This window comes from Moschus berezovskii, chromosome 12 (genome assembly GCF_049115385.1).
Source record: "Moschus berezovskii isolate FMDL1 chromosome 12, NW_MosBer_1.0, whole genome shotgun sequence".
Lineage (NCBI taxonomy): Eukaryota > Metazoa > Chordata > Mammalia > Artiodactyla > Moschidae > Moschus > Moschus berezovskii.
In genome coordinates, this window is record NC_142471.1 from 62,079,619 (window position 1) to 62,102,927 (window position 23,309).

At 38.6% G+C, this 23,309-nt stretch overlaps 1 protein-coding gene across 3 annotated transcripts in view; it reads left to right on the forward strand.

Moving 5' to 3' along the window:
• LOC129555972 (cytochrome P450 2C42-like) overlaps positions 1-21,686 on the forward strand; it is a 37,088-nt gene extending 15,402 nt beyond the window's left edge. For 2 of the 3 annotated variants that reach the window (XM_088842510.1, XM_055425933.2), the window contains exons 4-9: positions 3,436-3,596; positions 5,227-5,403; positions 13,670-13,811; positions 17,895-18,082; positions 20,560-20,701; positions 21,505-21,686. In XM_088842510.1, the coding sequence (XP_088698636.1) occupies positions 3,436-3,596; positions 5,227-5,403; positions 13,670-13,811; positions 17,895-18,082; positions 20,560-20,701; positions 21,505-21,686 (992 nt within the window). The remainder of the gene's footprint in view (positions 1-3,435; positions 3,597-5,226; positions 5,404-13,669; positions 13,812-17,894; positions 18,083-20,559; positions 20,702-21,504) is intronic. The other variant, XM_088842511.1, reaches the window with a different exon arrangement.
• The last annotated feature ends 1,623 nt before the right edge of the window (positions 21,687-23,309 follow it).

A 23,309-nucleotide genomic window follows, 5' to 3' on the forward strand; every position in this document is an offset into this window, starting at 1 on the left:
TCAGCATCAGTCTTTCCAATGAATATTCTGGGTTGATTTCCTTTAGAGTGACTCCCCCACAGTCTTCTTCAACACCACCGTTCAAAAGCATCGACTCTTCCACACTCAGCCTTCTTTATGGTCCAACTCTCACATCCATACATTACTACTGGAAAAGCCATAGCTTTGACAAGATGGAATTTTGTTGCAAAGTAATGTCTCTGTTTTTTGCTATGCTATCTAGGTTTGTCATAGCTTTTCTTCCAAGGAGCAAGCGTCTTTTAATTTCATGGCTTCAGGCACCATCTGCAGTGATTTTGGAGTCCCCTCCAAATAAAGTTTGTCACTGTTTCCATTGTTCCCCATTTATTTGCCATGAAGTGATGTTATGATCTTTGTTTTTTGAATGTTGAGTTTTAAGCCAACTTTTTCACTCTGCTCTTTCACCTTCATCAAGAGGCTCTTTGGTTCCTCTTCACTTTCTGCCATAAGGGTGGTGTCATCTGCATATCTGAGGTTATTGATGTTTCTCCTGGCAATCTTGATTCCAGCTTGTGCTTCATCCAGCCCAGCATTTCCCATGATGTACTCTGCATAGAAGTTAAATAAGCAGGGTGACAATAGACAGCCTTGTCATACTTCTTTCCCAGTTTTGAAAAGTCCACTGTTTTATGTCCAGTTCTAACTGTTGTTTCTTGACTTGAGTACAGGTTTCTTAGGAAGCAGGTGAGGTGGTCTGGTATCCCCATCTGTTTAAGAATTTTCCAGTTTGTTGTGACCCACACAGTCAAAGGCTTTTAGCAGAGTCAATGAAGTAGAAGTAGATATTTTTCTGGAATTCTCTTGCTTTTTCTAAGATCCAACAGATGTTGGCAATCTGACCTCTTGTTCCTCTGCCTTTTCTAAATCCAGTTTGAACATCTGGAAGTTCTTGGTTCATATACTGTTGAAGCCTCGCTTGGAGAATTTTGAGTATTATTTTGCTAACATGTGAAATGAGTGAAATTGTGCAGTAGTTTGAACATTCTTTGGCATTGCCTTTCTTTGGGATTGGAATGAAAACTGACTTTTCCAGTCCTGTGGCCACTGCTGAGTTTTCCAAATTTGCTTGTATATTGAGTGCAGCACTTTAACAGCATCATTTTTTTAGGATTTGAAATAGCTCAGCTGGAATTACATCAGCTCCACTAGCTTTTTCACATGATGTTTCCTAACCACTTGACTTCACATTCCTAGTCTGGCTCTAGGTGAATGATCACACCATCGTGGTTATCTGGGTCATGAAAATCTTTTTTGTATAGCTCTTCTATTTACTCTTGCCACTTCTTCTTAATATCTTCTGGCTCTGTTAGGTCCATACCATTTCTGTCCTTTATCGAGCCCATCTTTGCATGAAATGTTCCCTTGGTATCTCTAATTTTCTTGAAGAGATCTCTTGTCTTTCCCATTCTGTTGTTTTCCTCTATTTCTTAGTATTGATCACTTAGGAAGGCTTTCTTATTTCTCCTTGCTATTCTTTGGAACTCTTTGGTGGGTAAACCTTTCCTTTTCTCCATTGACTGTGTGGACCACAACAAACTGTGGAATATTCTTAAGGAGATGGGAATACAAGATCACCTGTTATGGATTGACTGGTTTCATCTCCTTGCTGTCCAAAGTACTCTCAAGAGTCTTATCCAGCACCACAGTTCAAAAGCATCAGTTCTTCAGCTCTCAGCCTTCTTTATTGTCCAGCTCTCACATCTATACCTGACCAGTTTAAAAACCATAACTTTGACTATACTGACCTTTGTGGGCAAAATGATGTCTCTGCTTTTTAAAACACTGGCTTTGACATAGCTATTCTGCCAAGGAGCTGCTGCTAAGTAACTTCAGTAGTGTCCGACTCTGTGAGACCCCATAGACGGCAGCCCACCAGGCTCCCCCATCTCTGGGATTCTCCAGGCAAGAACACTGGAATGGGTTGCCATTTCCTTCTCCAAATCATGAAAGTGAAAGTGAAGTCACTCAGTTGTGTCCGACTCTTTGCATCCCCATGGTCTGCAGCCTACCAAGCTCCTCCGTCCATGGGATCTTTTAATTTTGTGGCTGCAGTCACTGATTTTGGAGCCAAAGAGCATGAAATCTGACACTGTGTTCACTTTGTGCCAGTCTATTTGCCATGAAGCGATAGGATCAGATGCCATTATCTTAGTTTTATAAATGCTGAGTTTTAAGCCAGGTTTTTTTTCACCTTCATCAAGAAGCTCTTTAGTTCTTCTTCACTTTCTGTCATTAAAGTGGTATCCTCAACACTGAATATGCTTTGGAAGGACGGATGCTGAAGCTGAAGCTTTGGTCAACCTTATGCGAAGAGTTGACTCATTGGAAAAGACCCTGAGGCTGGGAAAAATTGAGGGCAAGGGGTGACAGAGGATGAGATGATTGAATGATATCACTGATTCAATGGACATGAGCTTGAGCAAAGTCAGGGAGATAGTGATGGACAGAGAAGTCTGGCGTGCTGCAGTTCATGAAGTCACAAAGAGACTGACATGACTTAGTGACTGAACAATAACAATTCGTATTTTAGTCAAGAAACCCATTTTATAAAAAGTTATTTTTCTTGTTCTCATTTATTTTTTTTTATTGGAGGATTTTTGCTTTACAGTGTTGTGGTGGCCAACATTGTTCATTTGTATTAGTTTTTTCTCGTACAGCATGGATACTTGCTGTTTTTAAAAATCTGTTCCTTTAAATACATGAATTCACCTACAATCTCTGTTTAACTTCCATGTTGATTCTAGAGATGATTCTTTCAACTATTCATTATATAAAGCATTTTGAGGTTCTCAACTATTCTCTTTTTTTATTTATCAGTGCTTTATTTTCTCCAGGCTTTGCAAACAGATAATATTCAGCGCTGATAAATTTAGGTTATAAAATGATATAAAAATAGTCTTTTAAACTGTTTTCTTTTTTTTTTCCTTCAAATTTACAGGCCCATGGGTGAAAAGAGTACAAGTTAAGGCTGTGGATTTTAATTGAATTTTTTTTCAAAAACCATTATTTACATAGCTAGGGTGAAATGATCTACTTAGGTTAAGGTAAAAGTGATGTGTTGATTTTATGCATGTGGAATACTTTGCTATTAAGGGAATTAACAGGTAAAATATTGTTTTGTGAAAATGAAAGTCACTCAGTCGTGTCTGACTCTTTGCAACCCCATGGACTATCCATGGAATTCTCCAGGTCAGAATACTGGAGTGGGTAGCCTTTTCCTTCTCCAAGGGATCTTCCCAACCCAGATATCGAACCCAGGTCTCCCACACTGCAGGCAGATTCTTTACCAACTGAGCCACAATGAAGTCCAAAATATTGCTTTAGAGTTTCTAAAATTACCTTTACCTGTTATCTTAAATAAAAATGTCTCGTGTATGTTTTAATGACATGTTTAAATTGTTTGTTATTCTTTAGGGTTGCCCTGTGACCCCACTTTCATCCTGGGCTGTGCTCCCTGCAATGTGATCTGCTCCATTATTTTCCAGAACCGTTTTGATTATAAAGATCAGATTTTTCTAGATCTAATGGGAAGATTGAATGAAATCCTCAGGATTCTGAGCTCTCCATGGATTCAGGTGAGGCCAAGGTCCTTTCTTCTCCAGGAATCATTTCTGCTCTTTTCTCCATGAGGTCCAGATATGCCAAACTGCGAGGCGAATGTGTGAACAGCACCATCCTGCCCAGAGCTTAGCATCACGGAGTGCTCATCTGGGGATGATGGTGGAGCCCTTTGATGATAGACAGGAAAATTCGTGCCCAGAATACAGAACTGTAATTCAGTCTTATTGATACTGTTCAGTGGTTTTCCCACCAATTCCCAAAGCCACTTTCCATAAACTATTTTGGTAGCTTCCCCAAAGCATGCCTACAGAAGTAGAAGGACTTCCATGTCCTTCTGGAAAGCCTTCCATTTCCCACAAGCCTTGTCACCCAGTCACCGCTTAAGGACTTCTTCAGCACATTAAGTTGGCAGAAATATCTGTGTTTGGAATGGAAAAGAATGTCTCCTTCAAGGGGGAGAGTACTGCCAGGGGACACTGACTAGGATAGGAGTGTTTGGTGCTTCAGCTGGCATCTTAACTGACAAGGTAATTGCTTTGGGGATGACAAAAGTGATTGGGGTTTTTGGTGTCGGAACCACAAACCAACATCACAGATGTACCTTTGTTGAGCTGACATGTTCTGCCCTCTACCTAAAAGACAATGATGTGACCTTGCGGAGGTCATTTAATTGCTCTGGGGGCCAGTGACTTTATCACATTGAGTTAGGTTTCATGGTTTTTAGTATTGTTTCAGTCCTGAAACATGATCTTATGTTTGAGTCTATGAGACAGCAGTAGAAACATCAGGGACCAGCTCTGGACTGGATATCAGACTGTCCAAACTCTCTTAACTTCTGTTTGTCATCTACAATATGTGAGTCATAATATTTCATGCCATCCCATATTTCATGATAGAAGGGAAGAGTTGAGATAATTTTTATAACAGTGCTTTTATACTATACATATAATATATGATTATAGGAAATTATCATCTTTGATCCCTGGTCAGAATGTTCTCCCTCATAGACATCTATCAGTATAGCAAATTATCAATCCTGGGTGTTCATTGGAAGGGCTGATGCTAAAGCTGAAACTCCAATACTTTGGCCACCTCATGTGATGAGTTGACTCACTGGAAAAGTCTCTGATGCTGGGAAGGATTGGGGGCGGGAGAATAAGGGGATGACAGAGAATGAGATGGCTGGATGGCATCACCAACTCGATGGACATGAGTTTGAGTGAACTCCAGGATTTGGTGATGGACAGGGAGGCCTGGTGTGCTGTGATTCATGGGGTCACAAAGAGTTGGACACGACTGAGCGACTGAACTGAACTGCACTGAACTGAAGGTAAGAATTTCCCTCAATATAGAGACCATATTATGTTAATATTTATAATATCATTTCTGACAAGGGTTTGGCATATGGTATAGAAGTATTATTAAAGTGATCTTCATTTAATAAACAGTTGTTTCTCCCCTGCTGCTGCTGCTGCTGCTAAGTCACTTCAGTCGTGTCCGACTCTGTGTGACCCCATAGACGGCAGCCCACCAGGCTCCCCCATCCTTGGGATTCTCCAGGCAAGAACACTGGAGTGGGTTGCCATTTCCTTCTCCAATGTGTGAAAGTGAAAAGTGAAAGTGAAGTCGTTGTTTCTTTCCTAGGTTTGCAATAATTTCCCTGCACTCATCGATTATTTACCAGGAAGTCATAACAAAATACTTAAAAATGTTGCTATTTTAAGAAGGTATGTGTTGGAGAAAGCAATGGAACACAAAGCATCCCTGGATATTGACAATCCTCGGGACTATATTGATTGTTTCCTGATCAGAATGGAGCAGGTAAAATGTTAATGACAGTTCAGTTATCTGATCAATTGTGCATTCTGTGGTTCATTGACTAGTTCTGTATTTACCAGAGTTATTTTAATGGTCAGGCAAGAAATGCTGTCAAGCATTTTAAATACTTATTGTGTGCATGATAAGTAGAAAAATTGATCCTGCTCTTTGTGTACTGAGAATCTACCCAAAGAGAGACAGAATGACACCTCAGGTGAAATGTAAACAATTACAAACAAGTTGTTTATTTGCTAAGTTGGGTCTGATTATTTTGAGAAAATACAAAATATCATGCTGTAATATGAAGATGGTCATGGTAATTGCACACACTGTGTGAGGGAATGGAAAAGAATGCCTTAAGGCAGCTTGCCTTCCTGTATGTCCAGTGGTTGGAAATATAATAATATATTTGCATTTAAAGACAGGGGAGGGAATGTCAGATGGGTGTATGCTGTATTCAGCAGTGCAGAGAAGTGTGATGGGAAGGAGTAGGTGGATGGAAGAGAGAAACCTTAATTGAGTGTAAAGCAAAATGAATTGACATAGATATGGAGTTGGAAGTTGGTGTCTGTGAGCACCATTTGTGGAAAAGACTGTTTTTCCCACATGAGTCATCTTTACATCCTTGTTAGAAATTAGTTGACTCAGAAGGTGGAGGTTTATTTATGTAATTTCAACTCTATTTAGATAATCTCTGTTAGTCCTTATGTCAGTTTCACATCATCCGGTGGTCTTAAATACTAGCTTTGCAGTTAGTTTTGAAATTGAGAAGTCCTTTAACTTTGTTGTTCTTTCTAGAGACTGTTTTGGCTTTAATGGTCTCTTAAATTTCCATGTGGATATAGAATAAACTTGTCAATTTATACCAAGAAGGCAGTAGTGATTTTGAGAGGGATTGCAAAATTTTAGTGAGCCTATGCCTCTGGACTGTGAACTTCATGTGTTTTTCTCCCTCAGTGTTTTTCTCCTCAGTGTTTTTCTCCCTCCTTCAATGGGGCAGGAAAGTTAGGGTGGGCCAGGAATTTCACTTCTCCCACAGCTAGAGCTAACTGGATGGGATATTTCTCTACCCTCAGGTCGATTAGTGTCTGATAAAACCCCAGCAGGTGAGGCTCTGGTTAACTAGCTTCTCTTGAGGACAGGCCTTCTTAAGAGTTTATTTTGCTACTCAATCTTGCAATATCTTTTTTCTTCTTTCACATTCAACATATTTGTGTATTTGGGTCTTAAGTGACTTTCTTGTAGACAATGTAGATTTTTATTTCTAATTTGAGGAATTAATATAATAAACATATAGCATATTAGCTTTAGATGTACAACATAAAGAAAGATTCAATATACGCATGTATTGCAAAATGATCACCACGATAAGTCTAATTAACATCCATCTCACATAAAATTGCATTTTTTTCTTATGATAAGAACTTTTAAGATTTACCCTCCTAGCAACCTGAAAATTTGCAATACAATATTAACTATAGTTATCATGCTGCATAGTACATCCCTAGGACTTATTTATATTTTACAACTGGAAGTTTGTACTTTTTGACCACGTTCATTCATTTTGACCCCTCTTCATCTCTGACAGCCACCAATGTGTCCTCTGCATTTATGACTTCAGATTTTTATTTTATAGTCCACATGTGCATGCTCAGTCTCTCAGTTGTATCCAACTCTGTGACCCCATGGACTGTAGCCCACAAAACTCCTCTGTCCATGGGATTCCCCAGGCAAGAATACTGAAGCAAGTTGAGCTTTCCTACTCCAGGGGATCTTCCTGACCCAAGGATCGAACCCAGGTCTCTTGTGTCTCCTGCTTTGGTAGGTGGATTCTTTAACACTGCACCACTGAGAAAGCCCATAGTCCACGTATAGGTGAGATAATATGATATTTTATTTTCTCTTCCTGATTTATTCCATTTAGCCGTCTATGGGGTCACACAGAGTCGGACACGACTGAAGTGACTTAGCAGCAGCAGCAGCAGCAGTCCCTTCTACTCAGTATTTAAAACAGCCTGCTTACTTTTACTTGTCAAGTGCTTTTTTGTTGTTGTTGTTGTTTTCAGTCAGTTCAGTTCAGTTCAGTCGCTCAGTCGTGTCCAACTCTCCGTGACCCCATGAATCACAGCACGCCAGGCCTCCCTGTCTATCACCAATTCCCGGAGTTCACTCAAACTCATGTCCATCGAGTCGGTGATGCCATCCAGCCATCTCATTCTCGGTCGTCCCCTTCTCCTCCCACTCCCAACCTTTCCCAGCATCAGAGTCTTTTCCAGTGAGTCAACTTGTCGCATGAGGTGGCCAAAATATTGCAGTTTCCTTGATTCATGGACCTAACATTCCAGGTTCCTATGCAATATTGCTCTTTACAGCACCGGACCTTGCTTCTATCACCGGTCACATCCACAACTGGGTATTGGTTTTGCTTTTGCTCCATCCCTTTATTCTTTCTAGAGTTACTTCTCCACTGATCTCCAGTAGCATACTGGGCACCTACCGACCTGGGGAATTCCTCATTCAGTATCCTATCATTTTGCCCTTTAATACTGTTCATGGGGTTCTCAAGGTAAGTATACTAAAGTGGTTTGCCATTCCCTTCTCCAGTGGACCACATTCGGCTGTGGTCCATGTGATCAGATCAACTAGTTTCCTGTGATTATGATTTCAGTATGTCTGCCCTCTGATGCCCCCTTGCAATACCTACCACTTCTGTGAAAAATGCCCTTGGTAGTTTGATAGGGATTATATTGAATCTGTAGATTACCTTGGGAAGTATAGTCATTTTCACAATATTGATTTTTCTGATCCATGAATATGATATATCTCTCCATCTGTTTATGTCATCTTTGATTTTTTCATTGGGATCTTACAGTTTTCTGAGTACAGATCTTTTGCCTCATTAGGTAGGTTTATGCCTAGCTATTTATTCTTTTTGGTGTGATGGTAAATGAGTCTGTTTCCTTGATTTCTAATTCTGATCTTTCATTGTAAGTGTATAGGAATGAAAAAGATTTCTTTTCTATGTATTAATTTTGTATCCTGCAACTTTACCAAATTCATCAATGAGCTCTAGTAGTTTTATGGTAGCATCTTTAGGATTTTCTGTGTATAATATCATGTGTACCATTGGTTGCAGTGTGGTGGGTGCATGCTCAGTCATGTTCGATCTATTGGTTATTTAATAACATATTGTTCAGCTTCCATGTGTTTGTGTTTTATACATTTTTCCCTGTAATTGATATCTAATCTCATAGACTTGTGGTTGGAAAAGTTTCTTGATATGATTTCAATTTTCTAAAATTACTGAGTTTTGATTTGTGACCCAAGATGATATCCTGGAGAATGTTCCATGTGTTCTTGACAAAAAAGTGTATTCTGCTGCCTTTGAATGGAATGTCCAATTAACATCTAGGACAATAAGTTTATCTAGTCTAATGGGTTATTTAAGGCAGGTGTTTCCTTCTTAATTTTCTGTCTGGCTGATCTGTCCAGTGCTGTAAGTTTAAGTTGCCCACTATTATTTTGTTACTATAGATTTCCCCTTTAATGGCTGTTAGCATTTGCCTGATACCCTGAGGTGCTCCTATGTTGGGTGCATATGTATTTACAATTGTTACATCTTCTTGGATTAACCCCTGATCATTATATACTGTTCTTCCTTGTCTCTTGTAACAGTCTTTATTTAATTTACTTGTTTATCTTTATTTATTTGGCTGTGCCAGGTCTTAGTTGTGGCATGAAGGATCTTCTAATTGTGGCAGCATATGAGATTTAGTTCCCCAACCAGGGATCAAACAAGGGCCCCCTGCATTGGGAGTGCAGAATCTTAGTCACTGGACACCAGGGAAATCCCAGTCTTTGTTTTATTTTATTTTTTAATTTATTTATTTTAATTGGGGGCTAATTACTTTACATTATTGTATTGGTTTTGCAATATATTGACATGAATCTGCCCTGGGTGTACATATGTTCCCCATCTTGAAACCCCCCTCCCAAATCCCTCCCCATCCCATCCCTCTGGTTCATCCCAGTACACCAGCCCCGAGCATCCTGTATCATGCATTGAACTTGGACTAGCGATTCGTTTCACATATGATAATATACATGTTTCAATGCCATTCTCCAAAATCATCCCACCCTCGTCCTCTCCCACAGAGTCCAAAAGACTATTCTATACGTCAGTGTCTCTTTTGCTGTCTCGTATACAGGGTTATTGTTTATCTTCCTAAATTCCATATATATGCGTTAGTGTACTGTATTGGTGTTTTTCTTTCTGGCTGACTTCACTCTGTATGATAGGCTCCATTTTCATCCACCTCATTAGAACTAGTTCAAATGTATTCTTTTTAATTGCTGAGTAATACTCTATTGTGTATATGTACCAAAGCTTTCTTATCCATTCATCTGCAGATGGACATCTAGGCTGCTTCCATGTCCTGGCTATTATAAACAGTGCTGTGATGAACATTGGAGTACATGTGTCTCTTTCAATTCTGGTTTCCTCGGTGTGTATGCACAGGAGTGCGATTGCTGGGTCGTATGGCAGTTCTATTTCCAGTTTTTTAAGGAATCTCCACACTGTTCTCCATAGTGGTTGTACTAATTTGCATTCCCACCAACAGGGTAAGAGGGTTCCCTTTTCTCCACACCCTCTCCAGCATTTATTGCTTGTAGACGTTTGGATAACAGCCATTCTCACTGTCGTGAAATGGTACCTCATTGTGGTTTTGATTTGCATTTCTCTGATTATGAGGGATGTTGAGAATCTTTTCATGTGTTTGTTAGCCACCTGTATGTCTTCTTTGGAGAAATGTCTGCTTAGTTCTTTGGCCCATTTTTTGATTGGGTCGTTTAGTTTTTGGAAATTGAGCTTCAGGAGTTGCTTGGATATTTTTGAGATTAATCCTTTGTCAGTTGCTTCATTTGCTATTATTTTCTCCCATTTTGAAGGCTGCCTTTTCACCTTGCTTAGAGTTTCCTTTGCTATGCAGAAGCTTTTGATTTTAATTAGGTCCCATTTGTTTATTTTTGCTTTTATTTCCAATATTCTAGGAGGTGGGTCATGGAGGATCCTGCTGTCATTTATGTTGGAGAGTGTTTTGCCTCTGTTTTCCTCTAGGAGTTTTATAGTTTCTGGTCTTACATTTAGATCTTTAATCCAGTTTGAGTTTATTTTTGTGTGTGGTGTTAGGGAGTGTTCTAGTTTCATTCTTTTAAAAGTGGTTGACCAGTTTTCCCAGCACCACTTGTTAAAGAGATTGTCTTTTCTCCATTGAATATTCTTGCCTCCCTTGTCAGAGATAAGGTATTCAAAGGTACATGGATTTATCTCTGGGCGTTCTATTTTGTTTCATTGATCTATATTTCTGTCTTTATGCCAGTACCATACTGTCTTGATGACTGTGGCTTTGAAGTAGAGCCTGAAGTCCGGCAGGTTGATTCCCCCAGTTTCATTCTTCTTTCTCAAGATTGCTTTGTCTATTCGAGGTTTTTTGTATTTCCATACAAACTGTGAAATTATTTGTTCTAGCTCTGTGAAAAACACTGGTAACTTGATAGGGATTGCATTGAACTTATGAATTACTTTGGGTAATATATTCATTTTCACAATATTTTATTCTTCCAATACATGAACACGGTATATTTCTCCATCTATTAGTGTCCTCTCTGATTTCTTTCACCAGTGTTTTATAGTTTTCTATATATAGGTCTTTTGTTTCTTTAGGTAGATATATTCCTAAGTATTTTATTCTTTTCGTTGCAACGGTGAATGGAATTGTTTCGTTAATTTCTCTTTCTATTTCCTCATTATTAGTGTATAGGAATGCAAGGGATTTCTGTGTGTTGATTTTATATCCTGCAACTTTACTATATTCATTGATTAGCTCTAGTAATTTTCTGGTAGAGTCGTTAGGATTTTCTGTGTAGAGGATCATGTCCTCTGCAAACACTGAGACTTTTACTTCTTCTTTTCCAATTTGGATTCCTTTTATGTCTTTTTCTGCTCTGAATGCTGTGGCCAAAACTTCCAAAACTATGTTGAATCGTAGTGGTGAGAGTGGGCACCCTGTCTTGTTCCTGACTTTAGGGGAAATACTCAATTTTTCACCATTGAGGATAATGTTTGCTGTGGATTTGTCATATATAGCTTTTATTATGTTGAGGAATTTTCCTTCTATTCCTGCCTTCTGGAGGGTTTTGATCATAAATGGATGTTGAATTTTTTCAAAGGCTTTCTCTTCATCTATTGAGATAATCAGATGGTTTTTATTTTTCATTTTGTTAGTGTGGTGTATTACATTGATTGATTTGCAGATATTGAAGAAGCCTTGTAATGCTGGGATAAAGCCCACTCGGTCAACACATCTTTTTAATATGTTGTTGGATTCTGATTGCTAGAATTTTGTTAAGGATTTTTGTGTCTATGTTCATCAGTGATATTGGCCTGTAGTTCTCTAAATTTTGGTAGAATTCAGCAGTGAAGCCGTCTGGACCTGGGCTTTTGTTTGCTGGAAGATTTCTGATTACAGTTTCAATTTCCGTGCTTGTGATGGGTCTGTTAAGATTTTCTATTTCTTCCTGGTTCAGTTTTGGAAAATTGTACTTTTCTAAGAATTTGTCCATTTCTTCCAAGTTTTCATTTTATTGGCATGTAATTGCTGATAGTAGTCTCTTATGATCCTTTGTATTTCTGTGTTGTCTCTTGTGATCTCTCCCTTTTCATTTATAATTTTATTGATTTGGTTCTTCTCCCTTTGTTTCTTGATGAGTCTGGCTAGTGGTTTGTCAATTTTATTTACCCTCTTAAATAACCAGCTTTTGGCTTTGTTGATTTTTGCTATGGTCTCTTTTGTTTATTTTGCATTTATTTCTGCCCTAATTTTTAAGATTTCTTTCCTTTACTAACCCTGGGATTCTTCATTTCTTCCTTTTCTAGTTGCTTTAGGTATAGAGTTAGGTTATTTAGTTGGCTTTTTTCTTGTTTCTTGAGTTATGCCTGTATTGCTATGAACCATCCCCTTAGCACAGCTTTTACAGTGTCCCACGGGTTTGGGGTTGTTGTGTTTTCATTTTCATTCATTTCTATGCATATTTTGATTTCTCTTTTTATTTCTTCTATGATTTGTTGGTTATTCAGCAGCGTGTTGTTCAGCCTCCATATGTTGGAATTTATAATAGGTTTTCTCCTATAATTGAGATCTAGTCTTACTGTATTGTGGTCAGAAAAGATGCTTGGAATGATTTCAATTTTTTTGAATTTACCAAGGCTAGATTTATTGCCCAGTGAGAGTGTTTCCTGGTGTTTGGAAACTTCTCTCTTTTTTTAAGCCTCCCTTCCCGGGATGGAGCTCCATCCCTACCTCTTTTATCTCCCTTTTTATCTTTTATGTTTTTTCCTACCTCCTTTCAAAGACAATGGGCTGCTTTTCTGGGTGCCTGATGTCCTCTGCCAGCATTCAGAAGTTGTTTTGTGAAATTTACTCAGCGTTCAAATGTTCTTTTGATGAATTTCTGGGGGAGAAAATGGTTTTGCCATCCTATTCCTCTGCCATCTTGTCCCCCCCAGTCTTTATTTTTAAGTCTATTTTGTCCGATATGAGTGTTGCTACTCCAGCTTTCTTTTGATTTCCTTTTGTATGGACCATCTTTTTCCATGGCTTCAACTTTCAATCTCTCAAATACTTGAGTTAGAAAGAGGAAGTGTACCAGTAGGCTTCTATTTATATCTTTCTGGCAAAAAATTAAGCTGCATAGCCTGAAAGTGAATGTGTTAGTCACTCGGTTGTGTCTGCCTCTTTGCGACTTCATGGACTGTAGCCCACGAGGCTTCTCTCTATCCATGGAATACTCCAGGCAAGAATACTGGAGTGGGTTGCCATTCCAATATCCAGGGGATGGAGATGCCATTGCCTTCTCCAGGGGATCTTCCCTACCCAGAAATCAAACTTGAGTCTCCTGCATTGCAGCAATATTCTTTACCATCTGAACAACCACCTAAAAAAAAAAAAAGAACCACCACCTAAATGCAAAAGAGGCTGTTGAATGGAACTTTTAGGCAAATGAGGAATAAGGCAGGAGAAAATGACATTTAAGTCAACTGAACTATAGTATTTTGTTTTTCTATACAGTGTTTTTTTTTTTTTTTTTTTTTCTGTAATTGCCAAGTAGTTTGTTTGTTGCCTTAACTTTAAAACACCATGAGCTCTTTTGGATTAAGGGCAATTCTGATAAACTATCTTATCAAACAGTTTTATCAAATCATTCCTAGGAAAAACAAAATCAACAATTTGAGTTTACTTTTGAAAACTTGGCAACCGCCGTATTTGATTTGTTTGGAGCTGGGACAGAGACGACAAGCACCACTCTGAGATATGGGCTCCTCCTGCTGCTGAAGCACCCAGAAGTCACAGGTATGGTACATCTCTTCTTCTGACTGCAGAAGAGATATTGGAAAGACTGGGAGTGTTTTCCATCTTGTTTCTCTTAGAGAATTACTTAAATCTCTGAGCAGCTTAATGTTTTCAAATTTAATGAAGGGATGGTATTGGGACATCTTTACATAATACAGGAGGATGACAGACAGGAGTGAAGACACTGTGGAAAGCAACAAAAGCAATAAAGCAGCATCTGGATTTCATGCAGGCACTCCCAGCATGAATTGGCCTGGGGCTGCATAATGGCTTTATTATGGAAAGGTCACTTTGTTGCCACCTCATTCTGAAAATGCAATGTTCTAAAGCCAGGGTAGGGAAAATGGAAGCTCTCCTTGCTGCTGCTAAGTCCCTTCAGTTGTGTCCGACTCTGTGTGACCGCATATGGCAGCCCACCAGGCTCCTCTGTCCCTGGGATTCTCCAGGCAACAATACTGGAGTGGGTTGCCATTTCCTTCTCTGGATACTCTCCTTCCATTCTGTTCTGTCGCTCAGTCGTGTCCAGCTCTATGCGATCCCATGGACTGTAGCCTACCAGGCTTCTCCGTCCATGGGATTCTCCAGGCAAGAATACTGGAGTGGGTTATCTTTTCCTTCTCCAGGGGATCTTCCCGACCCAGTGGAGGCAGATGCTTTAACCTCTGAGCCACCAGGTTACTGAAGCCTAAATGGAAATCCTAGAACTTTAGTGAGGTAGCCAGAGATAACGTCTACTTTCTGGGAAGTGATCTAAAAATTTAGATTCACAAGAAATTGTACTATTCAATTTTAAGGTGCCTGTAAAGGTATTTTATTAGTCCAAAAGTCTGGTTCTAGAGAAACAGTGCTTGCCAAAATAAGAACTTTGGTGGTCTATAATTTTATCTTTTACAAAGAACATTATATAAGACATTTGCATTTAAAGATTTATGACTATTCATAGCAATTTAGAAACAATGTCATGTCATGTGTCAGGATGTCTCTACAATGACTATGAACTCTTACAAATGAGAATCAGTCTTCTAAAGTTGGACAGGAAGAGGCCAGGAAACAGCAACAGATAGATCTTTAACAAATTTCTAAAACACAGAGAACATATTGAGGGGTGATAATGAAGTCAGTAGAGAAGATGAAGTTGTATCCTAAATATCACAAAAGGAAGATACTTCCCTGGTAGCTTGGTTGGTAAAGAACCCACCTGCAACGCAGGAGACCCCAGTTTGATTTCTGGGTCAAGAAGGTTCTCCTGGAGAAGGGATAGGTTGTCCAGTCCAGTATTCTTGGACTTCCCTGGTAGCCCAGATGATAAAGAATCCATCTCCCATGCGGGAGGCCTGAGTTCGATCCCTGGGTTGGGAAGATCCCCTGGAGGAGGGCATGGCAATCCACTAGTATTCTTGCCTGGAGAATCCCCATTGACAGAGGAGCCTGGTGGGCTACAATCCATGGGGTCACAGAGAGTCGGACATGACTAAGCACAGCACAGAGAGGATTAAGTTGTGTCCTAAATATCAGAAAAGGAAGCTACATAATTAGGAAAAGTCATTTATATCCCTAGCATCCTGTAAGTTTCAGCATTTAGAAGTAGCAGGTGTCAAACAGAATAGGGGGAGACAAAGACTGATAAAAGTAGCTCACATAGCCACAACTCTTTGACAACTCCTTAGCAGCTCAGATGGTGAACAGTCTGACTGCAATGCAGGAGACCCAGGTTCGATCCCTTGGTTGGAAAGATCCCCTGGAGAAGCAAAAGGTAATCCACTCCCATATTCTTCCCTGGAGAATTCCATGGACAGAGAAGCCTGGAAGGCTACAGTCCATGGGATCACAAAGAGTTGGACATGACTGAGAGACTAACACTTTCACTTTATCAGATCACTGTGTTTCCCCAATAGGATGAGAGAGATTTACTGTCTAGAGAAGTGTAATCTAAGAGGCCCTACGCCCAGGACACTGGGCAGAGACAGGAGGAAATAGTGAGGTCACAGCATTGAAGAAAGTTTAGGGAAGAATCCACATCTTGAATTCAGACTCAGCTCCTTTCTGCATCCTGCTTCCTGAAATTCAGCAGCAAGAGAAAAATTCCAGAGAGTGAACACTCTGGAGAAAAGACCTGCAAATATTGCCATGTAGATAGATAATTCTCTTGATGTGTCTAGCAGAGTGAATGAAATAAAAGCATTCACCTCAAGATAGAGGATAGTGAAATTTCAGAACACCAGGATAAAAGAGAAAATTGTAAAAACTTTCAGAGAAATTTAGCAGGTCATAGATAAAGGACTAGAGTTCACAACAGCATCAGAATTCAAGAAAAACTATCAAACTGGGTATTGATTTTATAAAAGGTGTTTTCAGACCAGTGTGTTTGACAAAATTTTTACCCACTATTTCCCTTTTCTCATCCAAATGCTTGAAGTCATGTCATAGGGAGTCACGGCTCCAGAAATCTTGAGAACTCATGAAGGAGAATGAAAGTGTCAGGACTATTGCTAGGGATCAGGCATAGAAAATATCCACTTAAAAATGGATTAGATAGATAAAGCAGCTATGAAGGGAGACACCAAACAAAAGAGAAGTGATTGATGATCTGAGATTTCCTTATAAAAGGAAAATTATTTGGAGTTTGGAATATTTATCTCAGTATTTGGAAATAATTCTAGATCAAGATGCAGAAATTTATAAGATGAAATCAAGAGAAATATTTAAGTCCAAGAATACAAAAAATGAAGCATAATCATAGTTGTCTGATCAGGAAGCTTTGTTTTGTAGTCAGAATGATGATAAAATGAAATTCTAACAGCCGAAAGTTGTGATCTAAATATATTGGGGGAAATGGAGTAACAGGAATTATGTGTGTTATGTGTGTTCTGTATGAAGTGGAGATGGAGTTATACTAATAAATTCTCATCTGCCATAGGACAATATTGTCTAGAAATAGGTATGTTAAAAAGAGAAACAGTGAATTATTATTTAGAGATATAGCATCAATTTTAGAAGAAACTGCTAGAAAACTCAGTGTGGTGGCTTATGGAAATTGGAAGATGAAAAGAGTACCATTGTAATTGTACAAATGCATGAAAACATATATAATTTAACTTTTCTACCTCTATATTATTTTGTTAAAAAATATCTGATTCCTATTTTTCTTTCAGCAAGGACTATACTGTCTTGAGGTTGTGTTCTGTTTGTATTTTGAAACAGTTCATCATTTGTTTTATCATGTATGTTAATATAGAGGTATGTATAGATGTATCTTAAGCCTAGCTTATAGGAGACTTACATACATCTATATTATGGTCATTTTTCTCTCTATGACTGGCTTTACTTCTGGGCATGTAACTGATTTTTTAAAAATTTTTGTTTATTTATTCATTTAGTTTTGGCTGTGCTGGGTCTTTGTTGTTGCATGTGGACTTTCTCTAGTTTTAGTGACTGGGGGCTACTTTCTAGTTGCTGCATTCAGGCTTCTCATTGTGATGGCTTCTCTTGGTGTGGAAAACAGGCTCTAGAGCACACAGACTTCAGTAGTTACAACACGTAGGCTCAGTAATTGTGAGGCATGGGCTCAGTTGCCGTGCAGTATATGGAATCTTCCCAGACCAGAGATTGAACACGTGCTCCCTGCATTGGCAGGCAGATTCTTATCCACTGGACTATCAGGGAAGTCCTAACTGATGTTTATAATGATGTTGGAACACCTTCATAATGCCTTGTGTATCCCTGAATTCAGTCCTGAATATTCATTGGAAGGACTGATGCTGAAGCTGAAACTCCAATACTTTGGCTACCTGATGCAAAGAACTGACTCATTGGAAAAGACCCGGATGCTGGAAAAGTTTGAAGGTGGGAGGAGAAGGGGATGACAAAGGATGAGATGGTTGGATGGCATCACTGACTCAATGGACATGAGTTTGAGCAAGCTCCGGGAGTTGGTAATGGACAGGGAAGCCTGGTGTACTGAGGTCCATGGGGTCGCAAAGAGTCGGTCATGACTGAGCGACTGAACTGAACTAATCCCTGAACTGGTATGTAAATGTGATATGAGTTTTTCCTTTTTGCATTAGTCATACTATCTCTTATCAGCTAAGGTCCAGGAAGAGATTGACCATGTGATTGGAAGACATCGGAGCCCCTGCATGCAGGACAGAAGCCACATGCCCTACACGGATGCTGTGGTCCATGAGATCCAGAGATATATTGACCTGGTCCCCTCCAGTCTGCCCCATATGGTGACCCATGACATTGAATTCAGAAACTACATCATCCCCAAGGTTAGACTGGTTTCTCTTACAGTGATTTCAGTGGTCTTGACATTCCCATTTCACGGTATGGGTGCAATCCTTAATGAACACAGATGAAAGAAGCACAAAAATCATATGTGTAGCAATTCAATGGTTTGTGTATTGTTTCCAGGTTAGTCTAGAAAGCTTTATAACAGATTTTGACAAGTAGCAGTGTAAGTCTTCCAAATTTGTCCTGCTTCATTAATATTGTTTTTCTGATCTTAGCTGTTTACTTTTCCAAACAATGTTAGTACTAGTTTGTCCATTTACCAAAGCTCTCTGCTGGGATTTTTATCAGTTTTATTATATTTGATCTATTTAGAAAGGTTTAACATCATGACTCGTTTTATCTTTGTGTTCATAAATATGGTATATTCTTCCAGTTTTGGGGAGGTTATAGTTCTCTCAAAATTTTTCAGTGTACTGATTGACTTGCAAATCTTTTGTTGTTCCCCACCCCCCAAGTGCTTAATATTATTCTTGTTTTTATAAAATTTTTAGTCTTTTCTATTTCTTTTATCTGGAATATGGGAATATAATCAGCTTTTATCATTTGATTATTTTAATGGTAGAAAACTTGATAATTTAAAAATCATTACTTATAATCTTTCTCTAAATTAATTGCAATTTCTATATACATTGCCCTGTAATCTGGGTTAATATACATGTTACGTCTTTGTTTCATTTCTGATCTACAGGAGAGTGGAGGTTAACCTCTCACTACTGAGCATGTTTTATGTATATTTTGGTAGAGTTAAAAATTAGGAAAATTTACTCTCTTTATTTTTTATGAATTGTAGGTTATAATTGCTATGCAATTTTTTCATATTGATTTCTGCAACTATTGCTATGATTGTATGGCTTCAATTTCCCACTTAATATACATATTATAAGTATACACTTACCTGAATTTGGTTTGCTACATTTTGTTCAGAACTTCTCTGTTTAAAGAATTTTCGTCTCCTATATTTCTTCCTCAAAATTTTCTTGTCAGATTTCTGATATTAAGATAATGTTGCCTTTCTAAAGTGAGAGGAGAAATATTCCTTATTGTGGGCATATTTTATAAGTCTTCCCCTCTTCTACTTGTGGTCACCTATCTGTGCCTTTGAAGTGCCAATAACTTTTTGTTGAGTATCAATTGTTATAAATAAGAAAATGCTGAGTTTCAGACGATGTTTATATTCTTCCACAAAATGTTCATCCTTCTCCTAATGGATATTTGGAATGATGTAACACCTCCAAGTAAAATTTAGGCATTGACACAGACTAAAATTATTAATAACTTTATATATTAAAGCGGTGGAAGCATCAGTCTTAACCATTGGACCACCAGGGATTTCCCCCTAGCCTGTATTTCAAATTTTCCCACTTTTACTGGAATATTCTTTATAGTCTTTTTTTCCCTTTTTAATTCAATATCCAGCCAAAGAACAAGCACGAAATCTGGCTATCTTTACTTTTTAATCTTCCATTATGAGTTCTCCTTGCCCTCTTTGTTTTCTTTCAGTACATTTCATTTTGAGAAGTGTCCAGGCCAATACTCATGTAAAATATTCTTCAAGCTGATTCTCTAGAAATTAGATTCCAGTTATGATTGGGCAAGACAACTATATAGGTGCTTTGTGTTTCCTGATGAAATTCGTTGGGAAGGTGGGAGGCCACATCATATCACTTACCTCGTTATAGGTTATGCACTGTTGTTCACATAATAAAATAGTATCTGTCAGGTTTCTCCATGGCCTAAGTTCTGGCTTTTTTTTTACACTTAATTAATAAAAATCTATGGCATTGTACTAGAACTTGGTAAATTTCATGCTTATCATTCACCTTACAGTTTTAGCATTAATAGGTAAATTTTGCTTAAGTCAGTGACCCTAAGATGAATTGTTATAAAATGATTTTTCTATTTTTTTCATCTTTTTATATGTTTTTAAGCTAGCATTCATCTCTAATGAACCCTGCCATATACTTTAAGACAAACAATCCACATGGCAATGATAAATATTAGCAGTTGTTATTATACTTATTGTTATTATCACAGAAGTTATTATTAATTAGATGAGAAGTCTGTTTGTAAAAGCATTATGAACTTATAATCCAGACATCCCAAGCTCTAACATAGTCTCCCCGTTTTAAACCATAATCCACATATTAAATGAGTGAAAACTAAAGTAGTAAAATAAAGCAGCTGATGGGGACAGATACCAGTATGATAAGCAGAATGGATTCATAAGGTCTAACACCCTAGGGTCCATGGACTAACTACTTCAAATATCACTGTCACTTGCCTTAAGCTTATTCCTTGTTTATTACTTCTTTGTCTGGCTCAAAATGCCATTGTCTTTCTTTGGACCTAGGATTCCTCACCTGTAGGTCACAAGATTGGAATGAATAACTTATAACATTTCTTCCAGCTCTGTGATTTCTTTATAATTGAGTTTATCTTCATCCATTCTTCCCAGGGCACAGGTGTATTAGTATCACTGAGTTCTGTGCTATATGATGACAAAGTATTTCCTAACCCAGAAGTGTTTGACCCTGGTCACTTCCTGGATGAGAGTGGTAACTTTAAAAAGAGTGACTACTTCATGCCTTTCTCAGCAGGTAACAAAACTTTTTTCTTCGTTACTTCAAAGGACAAGACACTTTAGGGGTGGGGATCAGTTGGAACTTCTTATAAAATTCCCACTCAGGGACTGGTAGAACTACTCTTTTCCTATATTCAGTTGTAGCAATTGCAATGCCCATACACTTTCCCTCCTCATGATATATGCTCTTTATTGGACTAAGTCACCAAAGCTTGGAAAGATGACCCACTTCTTTAAAATTCAGAAATAAAATTTGAGCTAGGTGCTGAAAATATAAGAGAAGTGCACCTTAACCAGAAGGAACCATGTGTTGTAAAACTTGAAACTTCAAGATGTGTTGAAGATTGGCAAAGATGTAGTTAGAGCAGAGAACAGAGGCTGTGAGGAGTAGAAATAAAGATGATGGGGACATCAGACTAAGAACATAAAATACAACCATACTGTGTGTTTCCAGGAGAAGAAAAAGATTGATGAAAACATGAAATATCAAATTGCATGAGAAAAGTTAATGAAGTACTCGGCATAGTGCCAAAGCTCATTAAAAATCTGTAAATAAGGATAGCCATTAAGATATGAAATTATGTGGACAGCATGTGTATCCATCCTATGTCTGTCTAACTGTGGTGGCTTACATTTCTCCATTCAACATTCATCAATGGTTACTTTCTAACCATTGACAAGTAACACAGAGGCCAGTTCCTCATGAAACTCCCCCACATCTGTGAGAGGTTGGAATGCCAGATGTGCATGCCAACTCTTTCTAACAGCCAGAAACACAGTGTTCAAGGAGTATGTACTCTCTGTGTTTGTTATTTTCAGGAAAACGAATTTGTGCAGGAGAGGGCCTGGCCCGCATGGAGGTGTTTTTGTTCCTGACAACAATTTTACAAAACTTTACTTTGAAATCTGTGGTTGACCCAAAGGACATTGACACCACCCCAATTGTCAATGGGTTCGCTTCTGTGCCACCTCCTTACAAGCTCTGCTTCATTCCTCTGTAAGGAGGTGTCTCTTATGATGTTGTCTTCAACTCCTTCTCATCTGGGGCATTGGTAACCTCCTTTCCTCCTTATCTTCTGCCTAGGAATGACTTCTCAACCTCTCTCTTGTTATGGTGCAGTTTTACTGCAGATATGTATCCACTATTCTCCATGTCCTGTAACATTTGTATTGGCCATCACATATACTAATGGTTTATCTATTGTTGAGTAGCACTATGTAGTCAATACAAAACAGAACAAGATGATTAGTGTATGGCAATGGAGAGTCATTATTCCAGTGCATGTTCCTAATAAAAAGTGTAATTTGATGAGCCAGTTCTCAGAGTTTCCTTATGGTGTGCCTAATTATGTAAGAAAGGAAGGAAAGTAATCCAAAGAAGTCATGTTGGTCTCATAGTGATCAGCACAGAGGACTAGGGAGATTCACCCGGAAAGTTCTCTTGGCTGCATGTCACCTAGAGTTACTTGAGGTTTGAATTTGAAACTGAAAGAGATTGTGTCCAGGAATGCCTCAGTAGGAAAATATTGAGATCAGTGATAGTAAGGAATTAAATCCAAAGTAGGTCACAGAAAACTACAAATGAAAATTAGAGCAGAAATCAGTGAAATTGCAAACAAGGAATCAAGACAAAAGTCAATGAGACCAAAGCTAATTCTTTGAAAAGTTGAATAGAATTGATAAACCCATAAGTAACCTATTCCCCACTCCGAGAGAAGACACACACTATCAATATCATTGCTAAAAGAGGGACCATAACTTTAAGCCCCAGAGCACTAAAAGGATAATAAGGGATTATTATGAAGCTGTATGCCCACCAGTTTGAGAAGTTCAATGACATAGGTTAATTTCACACACAATCGGTCAAAATTCACACACGAAAGAGTAATATCAACTAGTTGAAAGACTTCTGTCCCCTTAGTGAATGTGAACCTAGCCACATCAAAGCCAGAAAGAGAAACAGATCCTCTCTTACCACAACTACCACGCCCAGCAATGTGCCATATAATTGGGCAGGAATCCCCCTCCCAGCTCTCAGCTTCTCCTCGAAGAGCAAAGGAATTGGCATGCACATCTGGCATTCCAACCTCTCACAGCTGTGGGGGAATTTCATGAGGAACTGGTCTCTGTGTTACTTGTCTTGGAGCAAAGAAAGCACTCAGCAAGCTGTAGATACCTGGGAGTTTCTAGAACATAAGAAGCAGGCTGGACTAGCACACAGGTTTGAGAGACCGCCAGAATTTCTGGTTGAGCTGATTGGTGAAGTTCTTCTCCTCCACGTGACTAGTCAGTGAAGACTGAAACTGGCTATTGTCTAATGTGCAAACCACAATTCAGAGAGTCAAGGAAAATGTAGAAACAGGAAATGTATGATTGACCTAAAACATCATTCAAAATGAGTCATGAAGTTGATCACTGGGGTCTGGAGAACAGTAAAGAAATAAAGTAGGAATTTCAACAACAGGGGGGAAAATTAAAAGGTATGAAACAGAAGTCATAGAGCTGAAGATTACTTTTTGTATTTAAAAAAAATCATTAGAGAATGTAACAATAGACTAGATCAAGCAGAACAAAAGATCAGCAAACTTGAAGATAAGTCATTGGAGATTATTCAATTGAGAGAA